Source organism: Malus sylvestris, chromosome 7, assembly GCF_916048215.2.
Source record: "Malus sylvestris chromosome 7, drMalSylv7.2, whole genome shotgun sequence".
Classification (NCBI taxonomy): domain Eukaryota; kingdom Viridiplantae; phylum Streptophyta; class Magnoliopsida; order Rosales; family Rosaceae; genus Malus; species Malus sylvestris.
This window is the reverse complement of record NC_062266.1, coordinates 27742114-27767589: the sequence shown is the minus strand read 5'-3', so window position 1 is coordinate 27767589 and position 25476 is coordinate 27742114. Positions and strand designations below refer to the sequence as shown.

The 25476-nt window shown below is 37.7% G+C and overlaps 5 protein-coding genes across 8 annotated transcripts; 3 read left to right on the top strand and 2 right to left on the bottom strand.

The window, feature by feature from the left end:
• The first annotated feature begins 1421 nt into the window (after positions 1-1421).
• LOC126628651 (aspartic proteinase PCS1-like) lies at positions 1422-3545 on the top strand. Its single transcript, XM_050298420.1, has one exon. The coding sequence runs from the start codon at positions 1658-1660 to the stop codon at positions 2942-2944; it is 1287 nt and encodes a 428-aa protein (XP_050154377.1). The 5' UTR covers positions 1422-1657; the 3' UTR covers positions 2945-3545.
• Positions 3546-4524: 979 nt separating this feature from the next.
• Positions 4525-7596, top strand: LOC126628652 (E3 ubiquitin-protein ligase SDIR1-like). Its single transcript, XM_050298421.1, has 9 exons — positions 4525-4764; positions 5152-5294; positions 5578-5632; positions 5714-5766; positions 5879-6107; positions 6264-6378; positions 6536-6581; positions 6775-6900; positions 7273-7596. Exons 2-9 carry the CDS (start codon positions 5217-5219, stop codon positions 7396-7398), a joined length of 828 nt encoding a protein of 275 aa, XP_050154378.1. The 5' UTR covers positions 4525-4764; positions 5152-5216; the 3' UTR covers positions 7399-7596.
• A 571-nt stretch (positions 7597-8167) lies between these two features.
• LOC126628654 (uncharacterized) lies at positions 8168-10405 on the bottom strand. 3 transcript variants are annotated; one of them, XM_050298422.1, is made up of 3 exons: positions 10342-10405; positions 9793-10197; positions 8168-9681 (listed from the first exon to the last, which is right to left on the bottom strand). In XM_050298422.1, exons 2-3 carry the CDS (start codon positions 9990-9992, stop codon positions 9279-9281), a joined length of 603 nt encoding a protein of 200 aa, XP_050154379.1. In that variant the 5' UTR covers positions 9993-10197; positions 10342-10405; the 3' UTR covers positions 8168-9278. The 3 variants fall into 3 exon arrangements, with proteins under 3 accessions (XP_050154379.1, XP_050154380.1, XP_050154381.1); XM_050298423.1 differs by having other exon boundaries at positions 8168-9377; positions 9498-9681; positions 9793-10392; XM_050298424.1 differs by having other exon boundaries at positions 8168-9377; positions 9570-9681; positions 9793-10392.
• A 116-nt stretch (positions 10406-10521) lies between these two features.
• Positions 10522-12777, bottom strand: LOC126628655 (peptidyl-prolyl cis-trans isomerase FKBP20-1-like). Its single transcript, XM_050298425.1, has 6 exons — positions 12612-12777; positions 12061-12197; positions 11791-11924; positions 11625-11704; positions 11032-11124; positions 10522-10873 (listed from the first exon to the last, which is right to left on the bottom strand). Exons 2-6 carry the CDS (start codon positions 12167-12169, stop codon positions 10723-10725), a joined length of 567 nt encoding a protein of 188 aa, XP_050154382.1. The 5' UTR covers positions 12170-12197; positions 12612-12777; the 3' UTR covers positions 10522-10722.
• Positions 12778-14205: 1428 nt separating this feature from the next.
• LOC126629672 (uncharacterized) lies at positions 14206-17000 on the top strand. 2 transcript variants are annotated; one of them, XM_050299767.1, is made up of 5 exons: positions 14206-14529; positions 14659-14694; positions 15034-15089; positions 15443-15556; positions 16683-17000. In XM_050299767.1, exons 1-5 carry the CDS (start codon positions 14446-14448, stop codon positions 16747-16749), a joined length of 357 nt encoding a protein of 118 aa, XP_050155724.1. In that variant the 5' UTR covers positions 14206-14445; the 3' UTR covers positions 16750-17000. The 2 variants fall into 2 exon arrangements, 1 of the variants encoding a protein (XP_050155724.1); XR_007625826.1 differs by lacking the exons at positions 14659-14694; positions 15034-15089 and having other exon boundaries at positions 14222-14529; positions 15472-15556; positions 16683-16746.
• The last annotated feature ends 8476 nt before the right edge of the window (positions 17001-25476 follow it).

Genomic DNA, 25476 nt, shown 5'->3' with positions numbered 1-25476 from the left:
GTAAAACGTTACCAAAAAAATAAAAAAAAATCAATGACAATTATTAAAAGAAAATCAAAACTAATAAAAAGAGTTTGAAAACTTTGAATTTTAACGATAAGGACAAAATAAAGGGTAAAGTGAAGAGTATCAGGATTGACTTTTTAGTGTAAAAATATGTTTTTTCGTTAAAGTGAACAGTACTTGGAGCTTTTCGTTAAAGTTTTCTAAAAAAAATCATGAACAACGGAAATAAGTTGTTGTTTTTTAGTGCAGTACAGAAAAAATTGAAGAAAATCATAGCATAATTGAGGTGATGCTTTCTCCATAAGGAGATTTGATTTGAAACTTTATTTATGAACAAGATTGTTAGGAGTAGTAATAGGTGAATAATTCTTTTCAAAGTTTAATCACCTTTTTGGGCTCTTGGATTCGAAGCTTAATCAATCAGAAAGGGAAGAATTAAGCACAGTCTAGCCACTAATATATTCATGGCTCGTAATAAACAAGCAAATAGCAAAGCATATGGTCAGATGGAACGTTTACCATACGCAGTCTTATTCTTACTTTGTAAAGATGATGATTCACAACTTAAACTCGTAATCTTTTGATCACAAAGAAGCAACATTTTTGTTGCGCTAAAGCTCGCCCTCACATTAGAAATTTAGGAGGTAAGAATATAAAAATTTGACCTTTAAATTGTTCATCCAAGGCAACGAAAGAAGAAGAGTAAAAACCAATTTTTATATACGAACAATTTTAGATTATAAGTAAAGGAATGCACCTACTTCAACCTGAAAACATACGTATGTGAAAAGGGAAGACTCCATCACCAAAAACCCGATACCTTCAAAGACAAAAAGCACGTATGAGAAAGAATTACGTTAAAGATTGAAAAAAAAAAAGAAAACGTTAAAGACAATGAAAACGAGAGAAGGGAATGAAACATAAGTTCTCGGATACAAATTACAATATAACTGCTTTTAAGCGCGCTTTAATATTATTACAAATTTATGGTAAAAAAATACATTATGACTTAGTTTACTTATTAGTAATGAGTATGAGAAGAAAAATATCGTTTCTTCTTGAGAAAATCAGTAATACAAATTCCTAAAAATTATGAACGAGACTTATTCCTTACTTTCTGCATCCCTAAGTATTTAAAGTTCTTACTCGTTCCTAAATTTCCCATTCATTTCCTAAAATCAGCGGTTGTTTTTTAGTTTCCTAATCATATATATAATGGACACGGATTACAAAAGTTAATGCCTTTAACCGTTTAATACTACGAAAGTAAACGTTCTTAAGAGCTTGATTAATTACAAACCCCTTGCAATAAAATCAGAACTTTGATTACATAACATCTCTTTATTGGTACAAATACATAATCACGTGAATTGCATGTATAAATTTTCTTAAACCAAATTTTGGGAGAAAGAGAGAGACAGAGAGAGAGAGAGAGAGATTATGTAGAATATAAGAAACCAAAAATCGTACCTTTCACCACTCACGCACACCTGCAACAAATACAAAGACCCCGCCACAACCTCTCGCTCTTTCACCAATCTCTCAAACTCCCCTGCAACACCAACGCATTCAAATCCCAAATCCAACAAAAAAAAAAAAACATACATTCCATTTGATTTCAGTTCCCCAGTTCGTAGTTTCACCAAAAACCATGCTCATTCTCCTACCCTTCCTTCTTCTTCAACTCCTCACCACCCTCTGTTTCTCTGCTCCAAAACCAGAAACTCTAATCCTACCCCTCAAAACACAAACCCTCCCTCAAGGGTACCTCCCAAAATCCACCAACAAGCTCTCCTTCCACCACAACGTCACCCTCACAATCTCCCTTTTGGTCGGCTCGCCGCCGCAGCAAGTCACCATGGTCCTTGACACCGGCAGCGAGCTCTCCTGGCTCCGCTGCAAAAAAGCTCCCAACTTCAACTTCGTTTTTAACCCACTTGCATCCAAGTCCTACTCCCCAGTCCCCTGCTCCTCCCCCGTCTGCCGGACCCGGACCAGCGACTTCCCCAATCCCGTTTCCTGCGATCCGAAAAAGCTCTGCCACGCCATTCTCTCCTACGCAGACGGTTCCTCCATCGAAGGCAACCTCGCATTGGAAACTTTCAATCTCGGGTCGTCAGCCCAACCCGGTACGATATTCGGGTGCATGGATTCCGGGTCCAGTTCGAACGCCGACGAGGACGCCAAGACAACCGGGTTAATGGGCATGAACCGCGGGTCATTGTCCTTCGTAACACAGATGGGATTTCCGAAATTTTCCTACTGCATATCGGATCGCGACTCGACCGGTATTTTGCTTTTCGGCGAAGCGAAATTCGATTGGCTCAAACCGTTAAATTACACCCCTCTGGTTCAGATATCGACACCATTACCGTACTTCGACCGGGTCGCGTACTCGGTCCAGCTGGAGGGGATCCGGGTTGGAGGTAAGGTGTTACCGCTCCCGAAATCGGTTTTCGTACCGGACCATACCGGGGCAGGTCAAACAATGGTCGACTCGGGGACCCAGTTCACTTTCCTACTCGGTCCGGTTTACACCGCGCTGAAGAACGAATTCGCTCAGCAGACCAAACCGGTTCTGAAAACTTTGGACGACCCGAATTTCGTGTTCCAAGGAGCGATGGATTTGTGTTTCCAAGTCCCCACGAACCGGCCAAGCCTGCCCGAGTTGCCGACAGTGACGCTGATGTTTCGGGGGGCCGAGATAAGCGTATCGAGGGAGAGGCTGCTGTATCGGGTGGCGGGAATGGTGAGGGGCGGGAATCAGGTGTATTGCTTCACATACGGGAACTCTGACTTGCTGGGCATAGAGGCGTTTGTGATTGGTCACTATCATCAGCAGAACCTGTGGATGGAATTTGATCTGGAGAAATCTAGGGTGGGAGTGGCTGAGGTTAGGTGTGATCTTGCTGGTCAAAAGCTTGGCCTAGGTGCTTAAGTGGGACCCCGGCTGGGCCTGAGCTGGCAAAGTTTTGGTGACTTACAAATCGAATACGATAGCGTGAAGGTATTTCAAACCAATGACGTACAGGGACGTGAGCGGTGAAGGGCCGAACAAAGTGTTGGTAGTAAGATAGGTGGCCCATTTTGTTCAGATATTCTGTGGTCCTGGGGATTTGCGTAAATATTAAAAACTAGGTGCTACTTTGAATAGTTTAACTTTTCTGTTTTGGTAATTTTGTAGTTTTTTTTTAATTTTTTAACAGTGAGATTCTGTAGCTCTGTTGGGCAATGAATATGTATTTTAGTAAGGGCAGGTGGGGCTGTGGGTCTGGAGGGGTACAATGTTGCAGGGTTCGACTGCCCAAGATTCCAACTCCAATGGTGTATTTTGGATTTTCTGTGGGACCCAAGAGGATGATGAAGGGTGCCTGATCTATCAAGATTCATGGAGATGGAGTTGCAAGAGTTGCACATGTTATAAAATCGTACATTAATTTGCACTTGAATTGTCTCCCTCCCCCATGTTTTGCTCAATTTACCCTACATATGTGATAAACGTTAATATGCAATTTCCATAGTCTCATATTTTCATTGAACTTGATACACAATGTACTAAATCCCTAGTTAGTCAAATATGTTTTAAAATTTAATGATCAAGTCATGAAAATCAATGTAGATGATCTAATATCCTACTAGATAAGGTGTTGAGTTTTTATCCGTATGTTTCGGGTTCGAAACCCTCCCCCTTCGTTATATATATATTTTTAAGTTCTATAATAAACAAACTATTCCCCTGACGATCATAAATAAAACAGAAAGTGGCTTATTTATACCACAACAAAAGTCAAAGCGAATTTGTTTATCTTTGACGGTCTTTATTATTGTGGTCAGACTTGTGACGTAATCTTAGAACCAGTTAGAGTTACGTTGTTTGTTTGTTTTGTTATTGTGGTCATACTGGTGACGTAGTCTTAGAGTCCATTCGATGAGTTGGATGTGATTGGACCTTAGGGATATAATAGGATTGGCATGGACATGTAAGACATAACTTGTAACTCATGTATAAAGATAGGTTAGATAACTCATTCTATTGTGATTCATAACCCATCATGTCCAATCATGCTTATCTACATTTTGACACAACAAACAAAGGATTGGACTCAAGTCCATTTTAATTGGCCACACCCTATCCAAACAGGCCCTTAGAACTAGAGGGACTTACACGAAAGAGTTTCACCAATAGAAAACCCAATTCATTTTCTTCTTTCAACTTGTTGCATTGAAGTTCCTCCCTCAAGAATATTCAATCATTTTAAATTAAAAAGAATGAATGATTTGAACCTCGAACGTAATGGATTGTAAACGCATTGTAATTAACATGACAATTCACCACTTGTGATAGACAACCTAATTTTGGTTTCTTGGTTGGTAATGTTGTTTGGTTTCTTGTTGATCAGAACGGTGCGTTTAGGACGGAATTCGGATTGTGGAAGCTCGAAAGTTGAAACCGAAAAGGAGTCTCCGAGATTTCGCAGTCAAAGCAGCCGTTAAAGACTAACCAGGCGGGAAACGGTGTCGTAGCGAAACACTAATTGAACTAAAATCTTCGTAGAGTCGTTAAACAAACCAAACAGTTCCGACAGACAAAACAAAAAGCTTAAAGCTTTTTCCGCGGCAAAACGCGTCCGAGTCAACTCAGATCTCTGCACGCTCCAACTCGCTTCCTTTCTTCCACCGAAGAAGCGCTTGCACGGCGTTTTCGTGAAAACGCTGCCGTTTCTTGTGATCTGAGCCATCTGAAGTCGTTTCTTTTCTGTCAGTCCCTTGTTTAATTTCTGATTGCTTTAATTTTCTTGATCGTAGCTTACGAAAGCTTCTTTTAATATGCCTCTGTAATTCTTAATCTCTCACAGCATTCGATTGCGACCTGAATTACTAAAGTTGAAAGAATAATTTTTTTGTGGTTAATTGCATAGCTAAGGGAGCGTGATTTGGGGATTAGGGTTCTTATTGAGTTGTGATTTTGTATCAGGAATTTGGAATTAAATGGGTTTTAGTTTTATTTTTTATTTTTTTTCACTCGTGATTTTCTTGCTGCATGTCAATTGGGAATCTTTAGTTACGTTTTACCAGTAGTTTGCTTCTTTTTGTGTATGGATTATGAGGATTACTGATTGTATGTGTTTTCTTGGCGTGTTTCAGTTCAGTGAATTGGAAGGTCAGTGACTTCATAGTTTGAGCAGAGAGGGTTTTGGAACTCTACAGACATGAGTTTTGTATTCCGGGGTTCCAGGGCGGATATCGAAAGTGGATTCCCAGAATTTATACCAGAGCGGCGTGCAATGGTACATTTCTTGTATTTCACATATTTCCATTGACTTTGGCCCTAATTCGACCTTTTTCAAGGGTGGAGGTTTGAATTTCATGTTTTAATCCATGGCCGGTGTGTATGCAATTTCTATTTTTCTCATTTGCCAATACCATTTGGGCCCAATTGCACCTTCTCCCTTTTAAAGGCAAGGGTGGAGGGTGAGTTCTGGGGGGCAATGCGTGTAAATTATCTACGGGAACAGGGGCAAAGTTATTATTATTCATTAATTTGTACTGATATTGGTTGTTTTATCTCAGCGCGTTCATCCACCACGCTCTGTCAATTCCAACTCACTTGCTTTTCTTGTCACAGGTGCCTATCATATTACCCTTTGTATAGCCTTGTAATTTTGTTGGTTGGTACTGATCTGTTTATGTGTTGTCGTATGGCCAGTTCTTTTGCTGTTCATGATACTGAACTCACACCAGATGTCACCAAATTTTCTGGTATTGTCTTTCTCTGAGTGTGTTAAATTGGTTTGCTACATTTACTGGTCAAGGTCGCGGTTCGTTTAGGTTGTTTTATGAGAAATAAGTTCTTTTAAACTTATGCATGTAGCTCTGGCTAGTTCTTGGTGTCTTTTTGATGGCTACAACATTAAGGATGTATGCAACCTGTCAACAACTTCAAGCTCAAGCACAGGCTCATGTTGCGGCAGCCAGTGGCCTTCTTGGCCATACTGAATTGCGGTTGCATATGCCACCATCGATAGCCCTAGCAACAAGAGGGCGCCTTCAAGGCCTCAGGCTTCAGCTTGCACTTCTTGACCGGGAATTTGATGACCTAGGTTAGTGGTTAAATCCGTCTAAAAATGATTTTTTTACATCTTGAAACCCCATACATGGCTGTTATTAAAATTTTACTAGCCCAACCATAGCTTTGTCTCTTAGTATTTTTTATAGACTTTAGTTTTATGCCAAATTACTCTTCTGTTCAATACCAGATTATGAAACTTTGCGAGCTCTGGATTCTGATAATGTTCCAGCAGCTTCTTCTATGAGTGAGGAAGAGATAAATGCACTTCCGGTCCATAAATACAAGGTGCCAGGTCCTCAAATGTAAGTTCTCTAATTTTTTTTCTTTCCTTGAGTGATTGATTTAGACAAAAAGAGTCCAACAATTTTCGAGGCAAATGGAAGAATGAATTGAATTATAGTTGTTTAGCCTTTGCACGTTGAATACATTTGTTTTATCATGGTTTTGTTCTGTATGCAGTGGTGCTTCATCAATGCAACAAGCTTCATCTTCAGCACCTGCTGAGGTATTGGCTATATATTATCCCTCTTTGCTTTTGTATTTTTCACCCTTCTGTCACTCTATAAGAGTAAAGAGATTCCTGCATTTCATTTTGTATGAGTACAGCCAGAAGAAATTTTGTGTACGATATAATCTCATATGATATGATAGCAGTGCATTTATTCTGTGGCATTGTATCTTTCTGTTCTGTTTTGCAGAAGAAGCAAGAAACTGTCGACACGGTTGGGAGCACAAAAGCAGTGGAAGATGAACTGACTTGTAGCGTTTGCCTGGAGCAAGTTACTGTGGGAGAACTAATCCGCAGCCTTCCATGCTTGCATCAGGTTCGGTTCTCTTTTCAGTGGTTTGACATTCTTAGGCCTCTTTTTCCTGTATTTTTCAGTTGCGAGTTTTAGGATTTCTTGCTGGACTAAAATGTTTGCTAAGAAATTCTTCTGATACGGAGTAATGTGTGGTTGGTCCCAACTACAAAATGCATCTAGTTCTGCTCGACCCTACATACACACACGTCCCCACACTGCACGCTCTCTCATTCTCACGCAAATTATGAACCTAAAACACAACTCTAGCTAATTGGACTAGAGGAGTAAACCTTGTGTGGTGCATTGTTGTGATAGAACACTTCTTTGTAATGGTGCTCTGGTATTCTAAAATCTCGTTTTATTATTGTGTTTCTTTCTGTTGTTTTCCTGCAGTTCCATGCTAGTTGCATTGATCCATGGCTGAGGCAGCAGGGAACCTGTCCGGTATGTAAATTCCGAGCAGGATCAGGGTGGCATGAAAATGGAGAAGCTGGAACGGATGCTTCTTACATGGTTTAATTATAACAGAGTAACTAGTAGATGTACCTTCCTGCATAGTTAGGCACACTGATGGATCAGATTCAAGGGTTATGCCCAGCATTAGCATTGCTGTAATTATCTTGACATTTAGGCATTGACATGGCTATATTATGCCCTCAATACAACAAATTTTGTGTATTTTGAAATCCGTATAAAAAAGATGCTCTTTGCAGACCACATGACATGGCGGGAATGGAGATCCTCCGGATCTTTATGTCCAGAGCTAAAGGACCAGGAGATCCCAACCATTCATTTTTAATCTTGCGGCTCCTATTAGCCAATCTTATTGGCTCATCTTACACAAATCAAGAGTTTGAATTTCTCGCGTCAACTGTCCGGATCTCTTTGTCTATAAGCTCTAGACATAGAGATCCGGAGAGGATCCCAATTCATGTGGTGGTTGTGGTTGGATATTTTCTTTAAATCATTAACAATGGAATCCAACCATTAACTGTCACATTATTTGGTTTACAAAATTAGGTCTAAAAGATGATCATACTAACATTGTATGATCGATCTTAATTTGTTGACAAAAGCTTGTTTACTGGTTACTTATAGATTCCGATAAAAATAGATTTTCGAAATGAAATTCCGTTGTTTTAAATTTACGGATTTGTTAGTTGACGCTCCAACATAGTCTTGCACTTTGCTCTTATGTTCTTTCACCAAGGAGTGCAGGATGAATTTTTGGAGAGCGATAACATCTCCGTACCTTACGAACATGGCCTTTTTAGCGCTTGTGATTGGATTAAAATTGAAAAACTCATAAATCTAAGTCTTTTCTAGTACTACCGTGTTGGGGGAAATTGCAAATTATAACGCTTGAAGCGACAAAGTGCCTAAACCTTCGAAATTGAGTTTTTTCCTCTGTGAGAGTTTCTTTCTCTCTGCTGTGAGAGTACTTCTGTGAGATCTTCTTCCAGGCTCTTCGGTGGCACTGGCCCTAGCTTCGGCTGGGGTCGGGTGCTGTGTCCTCTTCTTCCTTTTCTCCTTCTTTTCTCCCTGTATCTACTGTTGGTTCTCCCCAATTTTCTATTTGACCTTTTCAATTCCTCCAACTTTGTGGGTTCTCTTCTTCCTGATTCTTCCTTGCTTCGTTTTTTAGCCATGTCTTATGTCGAGATCGTGTGTAGAGTTTCGGCGCTTGCACCGGATCGGGTGTGTTCCACACCACCACGTTCTCCTTTGTGTTTGCCTCTTGCGGCAGTGTTGCTCGGGACTTGTTTTGAGCTTCCAACTGGTGCTTGGCCTCTGTCGCTTGGATGCTGATTACTCATAGCTTATGGCTGTGCGCAGGAGACGTCAGCGAAGAAGATGATCAACGGTGGTTGGGGTATCGGATGGCTGACAATTCCTTGGATCGTCGGTGGAGAAGGCATTGATGCTTCTCGGATGTTCTTTGGTTTTGGGCTTTTGGGCTCATTTTCTGTTTATGTTGTTTTCTTTCTGTTTAGGCCCTTTTTGGCTGTGTATAGGTGTTGTTGGGCCTTTGTCTGTTTGTAAGTTTGTGTTTTGGTTGAAATAAAATCTTTCCCTTGACAAAAATAAAAAATAAAAAAATAAAAAAATCAAAACAGTAACAATCTTCACGGGCGCTCATAGCAGTTGCCAGTGCTGCTGGTATTCTTTCCGAAGAGGCTTAACTTCCTTCATCAGCTCAGCTTTTGGTTTTCCAGAAAATTAAAAAAAGAACAAGAAGATAACAGATGCGTACCTCTCGCATATGAATTTTTCTTAAAATTTATATATCTTCTTGTGTGGAATTCCGAAAAGAATCAAGAGTTTCTTCTTGCGTGGAAGAGCACCTGATTCTGTGGCAGTTTGATGTGTCTGACTTGGACAACAAGCTACTCGACAGTTCACCTCTTATCTGCCTTCAGCTGCTGCTTAATTTGTTTCCGGCAAACCCACTGCCAGGGACGTTCTGTCGTTGAAGTTTGATGCGGCGATAATTCTCTCTGCATAATTAGATAGAATCTTTGAGGAAAGGCCAAAGATGTTGGTGAATCAAGGTTAGCCTGTCCCAATAGGCATGGCACTGGAGGATATGTGTTCTGGCAATCCAGATAAAATTGAACCTGATTTCTGAGGTCACTTCCCAATGCAAGATGGAAAAGAGAATGGCGGACGCCGCAGGTGGTTATGCTTACATAAAATCTCACAACCCCAAGCTTCTGGAAGGGTGACGGATGAGTCTTCACTCTTGGATGATGGAGCAGGAGTTGAATCTGATAGCGCAAACAACGACGACTGTATGTCATCCTGCACCAAGGAATAACACAAATTATTATTTTTTTATATTTTTTATTTTTTTTGAGAAGAGGAATAACACAAATTATCATTCAGAACAATCCATATAGGGTTGTTAATTACAATTCAAAAGATGAACTTCGACGTTGAGCATTCATTTCCTCCAAAAAACTAAAAATCCTTCCGGGCCAAGGAAACATAAGTGATGAAGGTGGCTTCTTATCTGCAAACAAATGATCCTTGTTTGATCTGTCAGCATCCCACGGCTTGTCAAGTGTACGTGTGATTGGATGAACATCCACTAGAGGGTAGAACACCTCCATGTCATCCTTGAAGTTACAAGTAGATCGAGGAGGATGCAATGTACGCAATGTTCCGCCTCCTTGCGGTGTATCCTCTGCAGTAGATGCATCAAGTGTAACTGAAGATGCTAATCCGCTGCCAGCTGCTGTCACTGAGATGTCTCGGCAGATAAACTTGAAGGGCCTGGATTTCGAGAGCTCGATACTGCCATAGATAGAGGAAGACCTGAACAAGTCACAGAAGGGGGTCAGGCAGAAGGGTTACATCTTCAACAGCGTCTCCTAAATTACTCATGATTCGAGAGGCGAGGCTAAAAATCTACAGACTTACGAGACCTTGTCATTCGATGGTGAAGAAATTGATACTTACAATTACAATACAAGTTTTGTGTATTTGATTGAAATCTCCTTGTTAAAGCCTTGTGATTCATAAAGTTCCCGAATTTGGAACTGTTGTCAAGAATTTAGCGCCGGAAATTATTAGAATCGGAATTTCCGATCTAGGAAATTTCAATCGGGCCGATTAATTCCATGCAGCACAGTAAAGAAATGCAATAATTCAGCATAAGATTATGTAATAATTCAACACCTCATATTTCAATAACACATCAATACCATCTTTTCTGGTCCGAAAATAACTTATTTATGAAGGACATAGTTCGGTCTAACTCGCGAATTAAATTTATTTATTGTATCTGCATAAATATGAAGGATCAAGCTCATGCAAACATGCGAGTATGCGACCAAGTGCCTATTTTGCTTTCCCTTTTCCCTTTCCTCCGCCCTTCTTGGCATCTAACTTTGCTTGAATACGAGCGGCGGCAGCAGCTTTGGCCTCTTCTCTCTTCTTCTTCTCTTCCTCTTTGTTTGCAGCAACTAACTCCCTCTGTTTCTTCAGTTCTCTGTTGTGAGGACCAACGTAAAATTCAATCAATCATACTGGTCACAAAAAAGTTGGTAGATCTCAACGGAACCAACAAAAAGTTCAACGGTAACAATAAGACTTGCATTATATATCTGGAATATAAGTTATGGAGTAGATAAAAGTAAATGGACTTACTCTAGCCTAGCCCTTTCCTCTGAAGCACTACCCAAACTTAATCCTTTCCGCGGATTGCAAGCAACTAACTCCACTTCAAATACAAGGGTTGCACTGCAGGAGTAATTTGTAATGGACGATGAATTAATTCCAAAGGCATTGTAGAGAGACACCATTTGTAACAAGAAATAAAACATGATTGACCAAGAAAATTGATGCAGACTTTTACGAACACTTGGATACAGTCATAAACCAGAATGCATAATGCACAGATTGGCAAGTATCGAGCGTGAAGACCCTCCCTTGTCTTGCCACCTGGAATTTATGTACATTTCTTGCTTCCGGAGATTTTACATCTATTCAACAAATATATTGGTTTATAGTTGGGAATCGAAGATCACCAACCAAATAACTCTTAAATCATAGACTAAGATGCAATTGTTTACTATAAGCATATACTATCCACATTTGGGAGATAATTATGTCTGGACAGTGTTGTTTTGGCACATCGGTGCGCAAACATATTTTTAACTTAACAAAGCTACTAGCACTCCTAGTGTCCCTTAATAAAAAAAAAATTGACAGAAAAATAATGAATAGAACAATAGCATTACCCAGGTGGGATATCTGGCGGAGAACCAGCACTTCCATAGGCGTATTCTGGCTTGCAAGTGATCTTAGCAATCTCCCCAACCTGATGAAACAATCAAAAGAGAAAACATGTAATAGGGGACTTGAAAATTTCACAAAAAAATCCTCAAAGAGAAGCTTATTTTAAACCTTCATGGTTTTCACCGCAATATCCCAAGCCTTGATCACACTGCCTTTCCCAATCTCAAATGAGAATATTGTATTATCTTCGTGCGTCGTGTCAAAGACTTCGCCGGTTTCCTCAAGAATGCCTTCATAATGAACTGCCAACATAATATATATGATTATTAACAAATTGAACATAAGTTTGCTAGGTATTTCCACTCAACCTAATCACAAAATGTTCCCACTGCACAAACGAAAAATAAATATGATCAGCAACAACACTCTAGCCCTTACCATCAACGAGCGGAAGGTCTTGGGTCGGAGCAATTGCATCTGGCTTTGCACGCCTTACAATTTTCTTGAGAACACCGCCATCCCCGGATAAATCAATTGCATCACTCATGGCTGCAGCAGTTGCAATCTTCAATGTTCTGGTCATGTCATAGACATACAAACATGAGTCCATGACATGATAAAATGGATATGAAAAAGGCAAATCCACCACATCATTACTTAGCATAAAAAAACCCTCCAGAAAGGATGTACCTTTGGAAAAAAATTTCCATTAACTAATGATAAATTGCAAGACATTAATAAAAAATTTCAAAACCCTAGTGGGTTTTAGATACAATTACAAACAAAAACCCCCAAAAGTTTTAAATTTTGTTGTTCTAACCAGAAATTAACAAGGAATTGAAGCTAAACTAATAAAATTAGGGGTTTTAACTAAAATCCACCAATTACTTCAATCTCAAATTAACAAGGTGAGAAAAAAATAAAATAAAATAAATACAAAAAATCAGTAATTTTGGGAGTGAGAGTGAGAGAGTTGGAGTTGGACTGACCCGTTTCGAGGCGATAAAGGAGCTTCGGAAACGGAGAGGGGCAATCGGGTCGTCGGGTTGAAAGGGAGACGATAAATCGGGTGGTATAGCCGGGAGCTTCGGTGGCCATCGGCGTCTGATGAAGGATGTGCTCGACGCGGAAAGATGGCGTCTTTATATAACGATGACTCGATGATGACAATGAAATTCCCACGCGCACGTGTGTAGCGTTTCCAGCAGATGCTGAAATGATGGGAAGAGTATAAATAAACACCGCTCAAGTTTTTACTGTACCACGATTAATGGTAGGGAGATCAATTAGATTAATTTTTCAGATCAAAATTATAAATTATATGGTGTGTTATCAATAAAAATAAGTACATTAATTAACATTTAGTTAATAATTTAATCATCAGTAACCACACATGCAAAAACCTGATCTAAATTTGTCATTGCAGTTGAGAGAACATGCGAAAATTTGTTCGACGACGTTGAAGTGTGGGAGACTATGAGGTAAGTTAGATAACTCACTTTATTTGAGATTCGTAACCTATTTTGTCCTATTATATCCAAGTTACGTTCTTACCCAACAAATATCGGTTGGTTTATGTTCAATTAAAACGACAAACATCTGTTTGATTACCAGTCCAATTTAATTGGATATAACTCATCACATTTTGCCGACCAACAGAAAAAGGGATTCTCTCCGGACCTTTTCTTCTTAATCCACCAAATTCGTGGATCTGAACTATTGAAATTTGATCAAACCGCTACAAATAAGGGCTCACTTTAAAAATTATAATAATTTTAGCACTTGGATTAAATTTCAACGACTCGAATATCTGAATTTAGTGGATTCGGATGAAGTGATCAGGATAGGATCCCTTTCCTACCCAAAAAAGTCGTAATAGTAGTTGGATTCATGTTGAAAACTTAAAAGCCGCCGTTTCTCTTTTCTCTAGCCCCAAAACCGGTTCTTTTCTTTTTCCTGGTCGGTTACAAACAAGAACAACCCGTCCTTTTCATTTCACATTGATGATTTGGATACTGCATGAGCAGAGATCCGGATGGAGGCTTTGCTGGGTTGGGCTGCAGCCCAACCGAAATTTCAGACAAAAGGTTAATACTTACGGGGATTAGCCCATTCAGCCCACCTCAGTTCCATACCCAACCCAGTTAGGCCATAAAATAACAAATGACTCCTCAATTTCCAGATTAGACCCCACCCCATCGAGAAATTTTTGATTGCGACGAGAATAGGGATGGTACATCACGTGTTTTTATGTAAATGGTGAAAAATTTTATTTTTTAAATTATTAGCTTTTTAACAAACATATTTCATAATTTTTATAATGACACGTGATGTATCATCTTGTGTGCTGGTCACATTAAAAAATCTCTTCACCCCATCATCATTTTTCTCCTTTCACTCCCTCCACCTCTTGTCTTCGAAGTTGAGTCCACCGGTGTTTAAAATTCTGGGCCCATCCCCTGTGCATGAAGCATGCAACGGCAGAGACCCACGTAGGAGTTCTGCTCCCGCGTGATCGTGGGGTCCTAGACGAAGCTCCACGTGAGCAACGGTCCAAAATGGCGCAAAGCGTGATTTGGATGATTATCTGCAAGACGCCACGTATTGATTAACTTATGTTCCGATCAGATTCCTGGGAGCTTATCATGTCCTTCAGGCTGGCGTGCCCGTGATGTGACCGTTAACCAAGCGCAGTTTCACTCCAGAGTGTTCTGCTTTTTGTTTCACTGTGCAGAGCGCTGCCCGCGAGTCCTCATCTGTGTGCCTTTTTGTTGGATTTTCTTCCTGCTATACATATGTTGCTCGTCTTGGAACGGAAGAAAGATGGAAAAGCAGGGCCCTTCCATTTGCTTCCACAGATTTATCGATCTCTCTCTCAAGCTCCAAATCGCTAGCCTCCACAAGAAGGTTCGTCTCTTTCTCTCTCTCTCTCTCTCTCTCTCTCTTTTTCAATTCGTGATCGAATTTTCTTTGCAAGAATGTTACATCTGTTTCCTTCGGGAAGAAAGTTTAAACCTAGAAAAGCTTGGTTTTCAGGAAATCGTCAATCCTGCAGAAACCTTGGGTTTCCTGGTGAGCTATCCGGCATATTTGTTTCGCGTTTTGGTTTTTTATTTCTCTTTTCTTTGTTCAAATTTTTATAATTTTAAAACCTCTCGGTGGCTACAAATTTCATCAGTTTTTCAATTCGATTAGGATCGATTTTTATCCTCGAAATCTAGCGTCTTCCGGTGAGTTTCGTGACTTTCTCAGTGTGGCTGCTTCGAATTTTATTTTTGTGGTTTTCGATGTCTACATGGGTTTTTTGTTTGAATTTTGTATTTGTGATTTGGCTGGTTGTTTTGAATTTATAAATGGCTTTTCTGTTTCAATTTTGATTCTGTGATTTTGAGAGTTTGTTTATATTGTTAGATTGCTGTTTGTTTTTCGGCTATTATGTATAGACTTCCAAGCCCTTTGTGCACAAGGTAAATAATTTAGCATCTTCCTTTCAGAATTTTGTGTAACAAAATTTTTACTTTTTGTATATTGTGGAGGTTGAATTTTGTATATTGTGAATGTTGAATCTATGCAAATCCATTTGTTCTTAATTTTTTTGTGTTTTGGAGAATGTCCTTGTGTGTGTGTGTGTGTGTGTTTTAGGTGGTGTTGCATAAGTTAGTGTACGATGAAGAGGAATCTTGATTAAGAGTCGTTTTTAAAAGAAGAACAAAAGAAAAAATGAACACAATACAATCTCCTTTAATTAGCTCTTAAACCCTAATTTCTCTCTCTCCTCTCTCTCTCTCTCTCTAAAATCCGTTTTTCATTTTCTGAAAAGGGTTCAATGGATATCGTCCCTTTGTTCAGGTAGTACTCGGAGAAGTTTGTCAAGGGCCGATGGGACAAGGAGCATTGCATTTCATAATGGCAGAAATACAAGACCTCCCTCTCTGTGCGTTTCCAATCTTTACCCTCCCCCTAAATTTTCATATAAATCACAATTTATATGATTATTTGGCTGACTCTATTTTTTGGTATCTGTGTTTTTATCTCCTGATTATTTTTTCCAGAGGTTGTATTAATTTTCCTTTGACTGGAAATTTGGGGTTTCTTTAGGTATAATGTTATCAAATTCTATTTTTTTAATTTTCTGATTTTGGGGTTTTACAGGAATTGATATATATTGATTTTTTGGGTTTTACAGTTATAATGTTATCAAATTCTTTTTTTTTTAAATTTTCTGATTTGGTATAATCTCATCAAATTCTTTCTTTTAAAAAAAATAAAATAAAATTCTGATTCAAGTATAATGTCATCAAATTCTGGACGAGGTGCATCCAGACATCAGTTTGGTAAAGGTAAAGATTTGCCTAATCCTATTGGTACATAATCATATGAGAAAATAAGGATTTGAATATGTTAATTAGCTAAGAATTAGTTTACATTAGAGAATATATATGATTTTGGAATGTGTTGGTGTACCTAGGGACAATTATATCTGTGAACAGATGTTTGGTTGGAAAGTCTACCCATAAAGAAGAACACATCTAAGAGTAGAGTGAAACTGAAAAGCAGCCAAGCTCAAAATGTGATTTCCCAAAGAGTAGGATTGGCCCTTTTCGCTTTAAAATTATCATACTTTACTTCTCATTCTTATATACCCTTATGTATCAGTAACATGTATTCGACTTTAAAACTTTATTTGAAATCATTTGGTGGATATTTGGAATTTTAGAATTAGATTTTCAATTTGTTTGGTGAATTCTTAACTTTTAATCTCATTTGGGTCTATTTAACTGTTTTTGTTATGAAATTGTTCACTGATTGCATATTGGTAATTTGATAGATTTTGTTTGTGTTAGCTCCAATTTCTTGCTTTAAGAAAACCACTTGGTTGGGTTTAAGTTTTTCGTACTTTTCGTTGTTTTGTTTGCATAAAAACATGTTTTACAAATTTGGGGACTGATCTGAAATCATTTGGTGGATGTTTGTAATCCCAATTGGAGAAGACGAAAGTTTGTTAATTGATAGAGATTGTAAGTATAACATGGTGTTGTGTTGGATTTTGGTTGGTTTAGGTTGCAGAAGATGGGGACTTTGGATGTAAAGAAGTTGGTGACAGACACCAGGGGTGGCTTCTCATAATTTGCAATTGGTTACATGGGGTGTTTTCTCTTTATAACAAAGTTAGAGAAAGAGTTCAACTTTGGTATATATTTGAGAATTAGTTTTTTTTTATATTTTTTATATTTTTAATTCTAATTCTGTGGTATATATCTTCTCCAAATTCAGAGAACTTTGTGATTATAATAAACATTTTCATCATTCAAGGGAGTCAGACTGATGATTGTTTGCACTACAACTTAGTCATGTTAGACTAATAATTTTTCCATCAATTTCTCATCTTTTTTTTTTGGTTTACGAACGTTAATTGTTTGATCCATGGTATACTATGTTGAATGATAACATGTTAACAGTAGTTTTGAACCAACATGATCTTACCCCATTTTGAAAACAAATTAAAGAAATAATGATGGACATGCATGTTAAAAATATTACGAATTTAAAGAGGTGAAACCCAACTCACAACTGCTACTTGTTTAGTTTAACACAATTTTGGTTGCTGATAAAATGTTGGGAAACAAAGGAACTCAATTTGAGTGATATTGTCGTGATTTAAAAAATGTCTTCTGCACACGTGTGAGCGCATGCATGAAGGCTAGTGTTTAGGAATTTAGATTGGGAAAGGATAATGAACAATGGTTGGGTAACCTCAATAAAAATCATAAATAATGTAACGCATGTTTTTTTTTTTTGTTTTTTAAATGACAAAAGTGACTAATATGCGTTGCATAATGTATAAACAAAAGTAGAAAATAGTATTCGACAAGAAAGCGATTTTGACGCACAGTTTTTTATTTTATTTTTAATCATCAAATTAGATAAATTAAACAACAAGAATAGTCAAAATGTGAAGTCTTTTCCCTCGTCAGCGGGAGGATGTTAGTTGTTAAAGATCTCAGAGTTTGAAACTGACACACTATAAACCTAGAACAAAAGTGTATGCAAAGCTAAAAACATGTATTTTTCTCTTTTTGCCGTTCGATATTGTTTTCGCTTAAGTGTTATACTAGCAGAAGTACTTATGAAAGTTTTTATGATGGACCCATAAGGCATGGAAAAATCTTGATCAGTGTCCCCAAAGAAAGGATAAGAGTTGGTCAGCGTTTATAATTGCGAAGTGTCACGAATCTCGTACAAGCTACCCAACTCTGGGCACTGGATATGCCTCTTGCATGCACGACAAACATTAGCTAAGTTGCGCATAAGCAATTGTCCGTGGCAAAATCTTACAACCGTCTATACTTTATCATGCATCACATTTTGCCTAATGTTACTAATCAATTTTGTGCATGCGAACCAAGTAAATTGTACAATGCATGAACCGGTTAAAACCACTGGCGGAGGCATCAAGGGACCATGGTGGTCTTTGGCCTATCCTGATCTTGAAAAAAACATATATGTGTTTGTCTACCTATTTTTCTTGCTCTAAAACCCTCCTATTGTTCAACACTTCAGATAAATTCAATCATCATCTCTTGTTATGGTCCTTTATCACAAATCAAACCTTTAAAATCAAACCCATCATTTACTTTTACTTATAAAAATAAAAAATCTTGCCTCACACTCTAATCTGATTTCTTTCAAGTTACAATGCAGAGATTCGAGAGTTATTCCCTATCTCATTCTCAAAATTTCTGATTTCATATATTTTGTCATTCCAAATTCCAAATTCATTCAACTAATAAAAAAGGTTACAAATTTATTCAATAAGTAACAATAAGATTTGTAAATTGCTATTATTGTCTATAATTTTTATTGGTTTCTACTCTATTCTATCTCTTACTTTAGTGTTAGGATTTCTAAACTTTTTCTTGATTATCCCTATTGAGTTTAATAATTCTTTTAATAGTATAGATGACGAGGCTATCATGTTATTGTTTCAAAATGTGAAAACTCCTCGAAGATGAATATGATTACGCTGGATACATATTATATGGTATTTTGGTTAGTGATTTTATAGATACTACCCTTTTTCCTGCTACATTGTGAGAGGCTCCTCTTCACAAGAATTCTTGGCTTCGCCATTGCATGCATGTGATAACTAATGATATCATATAGTTCTCTTTTCACATTAAGTAAACAATGCTTCAACATCAAATGTTTGTGGTAAAACTATAGTTAATGAGATGGCAGAGAGTCAGAGACCCAAGTAGGACTTCCACTCCCGCGTGATTGTGGGGTCTTAACAAAATTCCACGTGTGCAACGGTCCAAAATGGCTCAGGGAAATAGATCCTCTCTGGATCTCTCTCCCCAAAGCCTAAGGATCAAGTGATCTGAGTTTTAAAATTTGATCAAACGGCTAAAAATTATTATAGTTTTTAGCTGTTAGACCAAACGTAGTTTTCACTCCTAATTGTTCTTCTTCTACCGGCGCATAAGTCAAAGCCATGCTAATTGCTGATAATTACATTTTGGATATTATGTTTAGGAATTTGGATTGGGAAAAGCATAATCAACAATGCTTGGGTAACTTTTCTTTATTTGCCGTTATTAAATTGAATAAATCAAATAAAAACGACAGATAACATCAAACAAAATTATATAAAGAGCTAAAAATAATATGTGTCTATTGTTTCAATATTGTTTTCCCTCCAAGTGTTATACTAGGGTCGTGTTTACGTATCCGTAATCGGAATGAGAATGTGGAATTGAATTCCAATTACGGAGTACTCCGGTGTTTACTAAACATGGAGGAATCAAAAAAGCAGTGGGGCCCACACAAATTTTGGAATTCAATTATTTGTATTAGGTGGTAATCCAATTCCTGATTGTTTGGATAATCGGAATGACACTTTTGTTCCCTTTATGTCCTCACTTACTTTTTTTTATTTCCAAGACTATCCCTTATAAACTCATTAAAGTATATAAAATATTTGGTTTGGGACAAGGGCATTTTAGTAATCATACTGGTTTATATTATGATTCTGATAAATTAGTAAACAACTTTATGAAATTCTATTCTGATTCTAAAACATTTAAGTAAACAGCTTCAACATGAATCTGATTCTGACTTCTCCTCATTCCATCTCCTCCCTCCTCCTCAATTCAATTCCTCCACAATTCAATTCCTCATATTTTCATTACTGTTATGTAAACGCGCCATAGAAGAAGTACTTAGTATGGTTTTAATGATAGAGTGGCCCAAAGAAAGGATAAGAGTGGGTCAGCGTTTGTAATTGCAGAGTGTGAAGAATCTCGTACAAGATTCCTATGGCCCTTTGGACCAACTTCATTTACTGGGCTTTTAATGAAATTGGTCCCCAGTAATAAAAATTTAGGGTAAAGTACAAAAAACTACCTCAACTATTGGTGTCACGACACTTTCATACCTCATCTTTTAAAATTGACAATGTCATACCTCATCTTACGAATTTGTGCCAATGTCATACCTTCCGTCAGTTTCCCCAGTTAAATGCTGACGTGGCTTGTGACGTGGCACACTTTATATTAAAAAACTAATAAAATATTATTAAAAAACTAAAAAAATTATTTAATATTTTTTAAAATATTAAAGTAATAAAGAAAAGTAAAAAATAAAATAAAAAAAACTTCTATTCGTCTCTCCCCCTCCTTATCTTCCTACAACCTAGAAAAAAGGAGGAAGAAGAAGCAGAAGAAGAAGAAAAAAAAAAAAAAACCCTCTGTTCGTCCCTCCCATCCCCATCTTCCTGCAACCTAGAAAGAAGGAGGAGGAAGAAGAAAAAAAAAAAAAAAACCATTAGATTCGATTACCCCGCCCCCACCCCCCACCCCTCCCTTCCTCCCATGTTCATGTTCTATCCCAGATCCCCATTCCCGCAACCCAAAAAAAAAAAAAAAATTCCAGTTCGTCTTCCTTCCGCACCCGCACCCACCCACCCTCCCTCCCTCCCTCCCTCCCTCCCCCGAAACCCCTTCCTGCAACCCCCAAAAAAAAGAAAAAAAAATCAACCCAGTTCATCTTATCCCTCGCACCCACTCTGCACACCCAACCCACCCCCCCCCCCCCCCCCCCGCGCGCCCAGATCCCTCCCACACCTGCAAAAGAAGAAGAAAGAAAAGAAAAAAAAAAAGGAAACCCAAAACCCAGTTCGTCCGCCCCCCCAACCCACCCAAATTGCAGAAGAAGAAGAAGAAAGAGAGAAAAGAAAAGAAAGAAAAAAAAACAAGTAGGGGAAGAAGATGAGTTTTCAAATTTGGGCCGAGGGGGGGGGGTGGGGTTTGACGGGAGAAGAGAGAGAGGGAGGGGGTTTGACGGGATCTGGGCCGAGGGGGGTGTGACGGGATCTGGGCGAGGGAATTTTATTTTATTTTATATTTTTGTTGAAGATTAAGCAGGTAGGGGAAGAAGATGAAGGGGGAGAAGAGAGATAGGGGGAAGGGACGAAAGGGGTTGCAGGGGGTGGAGGGGACAAATATTTTTTTTTTCTTCCTTCCTTCTTCTTCTTCCTCCTCCTCCTCCTCTTCTTCTTCCTTTCTGGGTTGCAAGGGGCGGGGGGTACGAAACGAAATTGGGTTTTTTTTTTTTTGGAATATTTAATTATTAAAAATATTTTTTATTAGTTTTTTAATATAAAGTGTGCCACGTCACAAAAAGCCACGTCAGCATTTAACTGGGGAAACTGACGGAAGGTATGACATTGGCACAAATTCGTAAGATGAGGTATGACATTGTCAATTTAAAAAATGAGGTATGAAAGTGTCATGACACCAATAGTTGAGGTAGTTTTTTGTACTTTACCCAAAAATTTACATTTGGATAATGGGATGTGCTATCCACACACCCCAAATTACTTCCCACACACCCCTTGTTAATTTCTGTCCATTGATCTTCTTCAATTCATCCGATTCGACGGCCGAAAATTAAGGGTGTGTGAGAAGTAAAATGGGGTGTGTGGATATCACACCCCTTGGATAATTTGCGTCGGTAACTTTTAATGCATTCACATGCACAACAAACAGACGCTAAATTATTCATAAGCAATTGTCTTTAGCAAAATCTTACAATCATATTATTGTGTTATTTCAAGTCTATATGAGATAAAAACAAATACTCGTCAAGAAATTATAACCAATATGCTTGTGCAGTGTTCCATAGCAAGCTAACAAAATATAAGAAAACATAAATATAACAGTTTAAAATAGCATGGCAAGGAAATTAGTCAGTCTCAATAGTTCAACGGAGTCCAACGATATTGCAGGAAACGCCAAGTGCGGCAACGACGTCGTGGTGTCAATGTCCCAAAAGGACCTGAAGCATGTGAACAACAATGACGGAGGAGACGTGGATGGTGGTGTCCTTGGATCTTGTTGTAGAAGAGTGAGATGAGCATGCTGAAATTTTTTTTACAGGCACGGAGCCCCCAAGTTGGTGGGTCTGTAATTTTCATTGGTCTGGTGCTTTGAAGATTGAGTTCGGAAATTGTTGGTGCAGGTGACAGTATTGCTCCCTTGGGTCTGTCAGTGGTAGAACATACAACGAATTGCTCCAACGTTACTCCAATTTGTGACTCAAGGAGGATATTGCTTAAGAGTTTTTCGGCACCTAAGTGCCATGAGTTCTGAAACCACTAAATGGACTTGTCAAGAAATTCGTTTTTCTTGAGGGTAGACATCTAAAGCATAAACTCATATAAAGGGTAAGTAATCTTTATGCATAGTTATTTGAAAGAAACTATAGTCTATAGCTAAAATAAAATTTGAGAGAAACATCTCTTGTTTTATTTTCTTGGCAGCCTGTGCTCCAGAAGCTTGATAGGCAGAGAACCACCTAGGAGTAATGGCCTAGTCCCCAGTGAAGTCGCATTTATGTTGGGGTCATCTATAGAACGAGCAATGCAAGTCTCGTACTTCACTATTCAATGATATTTAGGCATGATAAGTATGCGTCTAGAACTAATTAATGCAGGCTTAAGCACTTTCTTGACAAAAGAAAATAATACACTCCAAATCAAAACTCATATGAATGGCATGACATGTATAATTATAGAGTAATGCTATTCATACCATGTTTTTGTACCACATTTTCATACCACCTTGGATGGCATTTGATGTGTACAGCCACATCATTTGAATTAATTAGATTTTTAAATTTAGTTCATTATTTAATAAACTAATAATTAAGAAAAATTAGTTAATTAAATGATTATTGTGGTATACGATGAGTCTTTTTCCTTCATTTCCTTGGGTTTTACAAATTTTTCAAATGATGTGGCTATCTACATCAGATGTCATATAAGATGGTATAGAAATGTGGTATAAAAACATAGTATGAATATCATTACTCATAATTATAAACATGATCGCAATTTGTATTATAAGCATGCTTTGCATGTATATTGAGCAATTTATGCATTAAAGATAGACATTCAATTGACTGTGTAAACATATGGTAATGAAATGAAATCAGTGAAAGATAAGGGCCTGTTTGGTACTCTACTTGAATCCAACTTTTTAAACTCAAACAATTTTCAAGTTTTAGACCTTAAAAACTTGTTTGGTAGAACTATTTTCAAAAACTGAATTCAAGACTAACTCAAAAATATAGTCTATTCTCTAAAAACATAAAAAGTGAGTTTGTAGAGTTTTTAAACTTAAACTCACTCATTTCTTTTTTTTCCCTCCTCCCCTCTCACTCCAAATCTATCTCTCTTTTTTCTTCTTTCTCTCTCCACTTTTTTTTTTTACCTTTTTCACCTCTCCTCTAATCCGCTCTCTTCATTCTCTCGGTTTTTTCTCTCACTCATTTTCCTCTCTATCTTCTCTGATCTTCTCTTCTTATTTTCCTCTCTATCTCTTCTGATCTTCTCTTTTTTCTCTTTTCTTCAATCATCTCTTACTTACTTTCCTCATCTCTCCTTTTTCTCCCTCTCCTACGACCCCCTCTTTTTGATCTCTTTGTATAGTTTAAGTCGTAAGATTTAAAATTTTTAAATTGCAAACCAATCAAGTTTTTGAATCTTAAAGAAAATTGTTTTCAAGAAATGTTCTTAAAAAATGTTTTGAGAAATGATAAAAATTTTCAAATAAGATATCAAACAGACCCTAAAGTTTCAAGATTTTTCTTATCTTTTCAAATAGACATAAGTCACACGATTGAGGTCTAGCAGTCATTAACGGCCATCAAGAATGACTTTTTAACTTTCCGGCATCGAGTTGCGTACACTCTCCATCGTTGAACATCGACATAACAACTTGGGCTCTATCGTGAATATAGACTTTTTCTTTTTCCCCTTATCATTTGAGATCTGCACCACTTTTGCTTGGCATGGAATTGCTTGTTTGACGTGGCATGATAATTAATTAAAACTTTGCTTAACTACTAATACATATAATATAAATAAAATTAGCATGAAATTGCATGACCGTATAGAACATTTGAGCCTTCAATCCTCTTGGCACATATATACATTTTATCATGCATTACATTTTGCCTAATGCTATTAACCAATTTTGTGCAAGTGAACCAAGTAAACGCAAGAACTGCTTAAAACTACTAACATATTTTTGATATCATAAAGCTCTCTTTTCACATTAAGTAAACAATGCTTCACATCAAATGTGTATGGTAAAACAAAAGTTAACGAGATGGAATAAAAAGGAAGAATCATTCAGTTTATGGTCCAAGGGACATCCAAAAATCCACTAGCATTTCTAATCATACGAAAGATTTAGATTTGTGTGAAGATTTGATTCTCACTTTTTCTTTGCTTAATCTCTTGGGTCCTTCGGATTACCTCTCCATAGTCCAATGCGAGATCCTTTTTTTCCTTTTCTTTTTGTTCGTTTTCGGCGGATTTGGATCCTCTCCGGAGCAGAGGGTCTGAATCCTGCTGATCAAGCAATATAGACCGTTGGATCAAAATCCAACGACTATAATTATTACAACTTTTAAAGGATTCCCTGTTTGTAACCGTTGGATTTTGATCCAATGGTCCGTGTTGCTTGGTTAGTAGGATTCGGACCCTTTGCTCAGGAGAGGATCCAAATCCGTTTTCGGCTCCTTCGGCACGCCAAGCTAAATCCCAATGATTAACAGTCAAAACGCTAATCAAGCATGATCTTTTGAATTGATGGTTGTTTGATTGCATCTAATTAAAGTGCATAAAAAGGATCACGGTTTAGCAAAGCAAAGCTTTCTCTTTGACCACCTCGACCAATATATATAGATTATACACAACCATCAGAAAATAACAATAATAAAAGACAATGATAGGAAAAAAAGAACAAAAATAAAATAGAGATGGAGGAAGAGAAAAGCCTAAGAAATAGCAAAAAAGCAGATGGAAAGAAGCGTGGGAAATGGTAATGCATGAGTTATGATTAGGTTTACTATTTTACAAAACCCTACCTCAAAATATAACGTAAACATCTTTGCTTTTCAAACGATGTGTATAGGAACACAAGAGAAACAATATTCGTGCTTTTTTCTAATTCAAGTTTCCTGCTTGATTAGAAAAATTTGGCTCTACTTATGAGTGATAGTTCGATTTGACCACGCTTGTGACTGATTATGTGATGTAGATTTGCTTGTTAACGATAATTTGATGTGATCTTGTTTTTCAGTAGTAGTTTGATGTGGTCTCGCTTTCTGACAGTGACATTACGTGTACTCTAGTATATGACTTTTATATATTTTGTCTTTGTAACAGATTTGTACAAGTGATGCTTGTGCTTGTGTTGTGTGTGGGGATTATTATTAATGCTTGTTTGTGTGAATTACTTCCGTATCAAAGGCATGGTCACTAAATATTGCACCCAGTATAAC

Coding starts and splice junctions, on each gene's coding strand:
- LOC126628651 (XM_050298420.1), top strand. CDS start 1,658: ATGCTCATTCTCCTACCCTTCCTTCTTCTTCAACTCCTCACCACCCTC.
- LOC126628652 (XM_050298421.1), top strand. CDS start 5,217: ATGAGTTTTGTATTCCGGGGTTCCAGGGCGGATATCGAAAGTGGATTC. Junction 6,379..6,535: donor AAGGTGCCAGGTCCTCAAAT/GTAAGTTCTCTA, acceptor TTCTGTATGCAG/TGGTGCTTCATCAATGCAAC. Junction 6,901..7,272: donor GCCTTCCATGCTTGCATCAG/GTTCGGTTCTCT, acceptor GTTTTCCTGCAG/TTCCATGCTAGTTGCATTGA.
- LOC126628654 (XM_050298422.1), bottom strand. CDS start 9,992: ATGGAGGTGTTCTACCCTCTAGTGGATGTTCATCCAATCACACGTACA. Junction 9,682..9,792: donor CGAAGTTCATCTTTTGAATT/GTAATTAACAAC, acceptor TCCTTGGTGCAG/GATGACATACAGTCGTCGTT.
- LOC126628655 (XM_050298425.1), bottom strand. CDS start 12,169: ATGAGTGATGCAATTGATTTATCCGGGGATGGCGGTGTTCTCAAGAAA. Junction 11,925..12,060: donor AGACCTTCCGCTCGTTGATG/GTAAGGGCTAGA, acceptor TTATGTTGGCAG/TTCATTATGAAGGCATTCTT. Junction 11,705..11,790: donor TTGCGGTGAAAACCATGAAG/GTTTAAAATAAG, acceptor TTGTTTCATCAG/GTTGGGGAGATTGCTAAGAT.
- LOC126629672 (XM_050299767.1), top strand. CDS start 14,446: ATGGAAAAGCAGGGCCCTTCCATTTGCTTCCACAGATTTATCGATCTC. Junction 14,530..14,658: donor TCGCTAGCCTCCACAAGAAG/GTTCGTCTCTTT, acceptor CTTGGTTTTCAG/GAAATCGTCAATCCTGCAGA. Junction 15,090..15,442: donor CCAAGCCCTTTGTGCACAAG/GTAAATAATTTA, acceptor TTTTCTGAAAAG/GGTTCAATGGATATCGTCCC.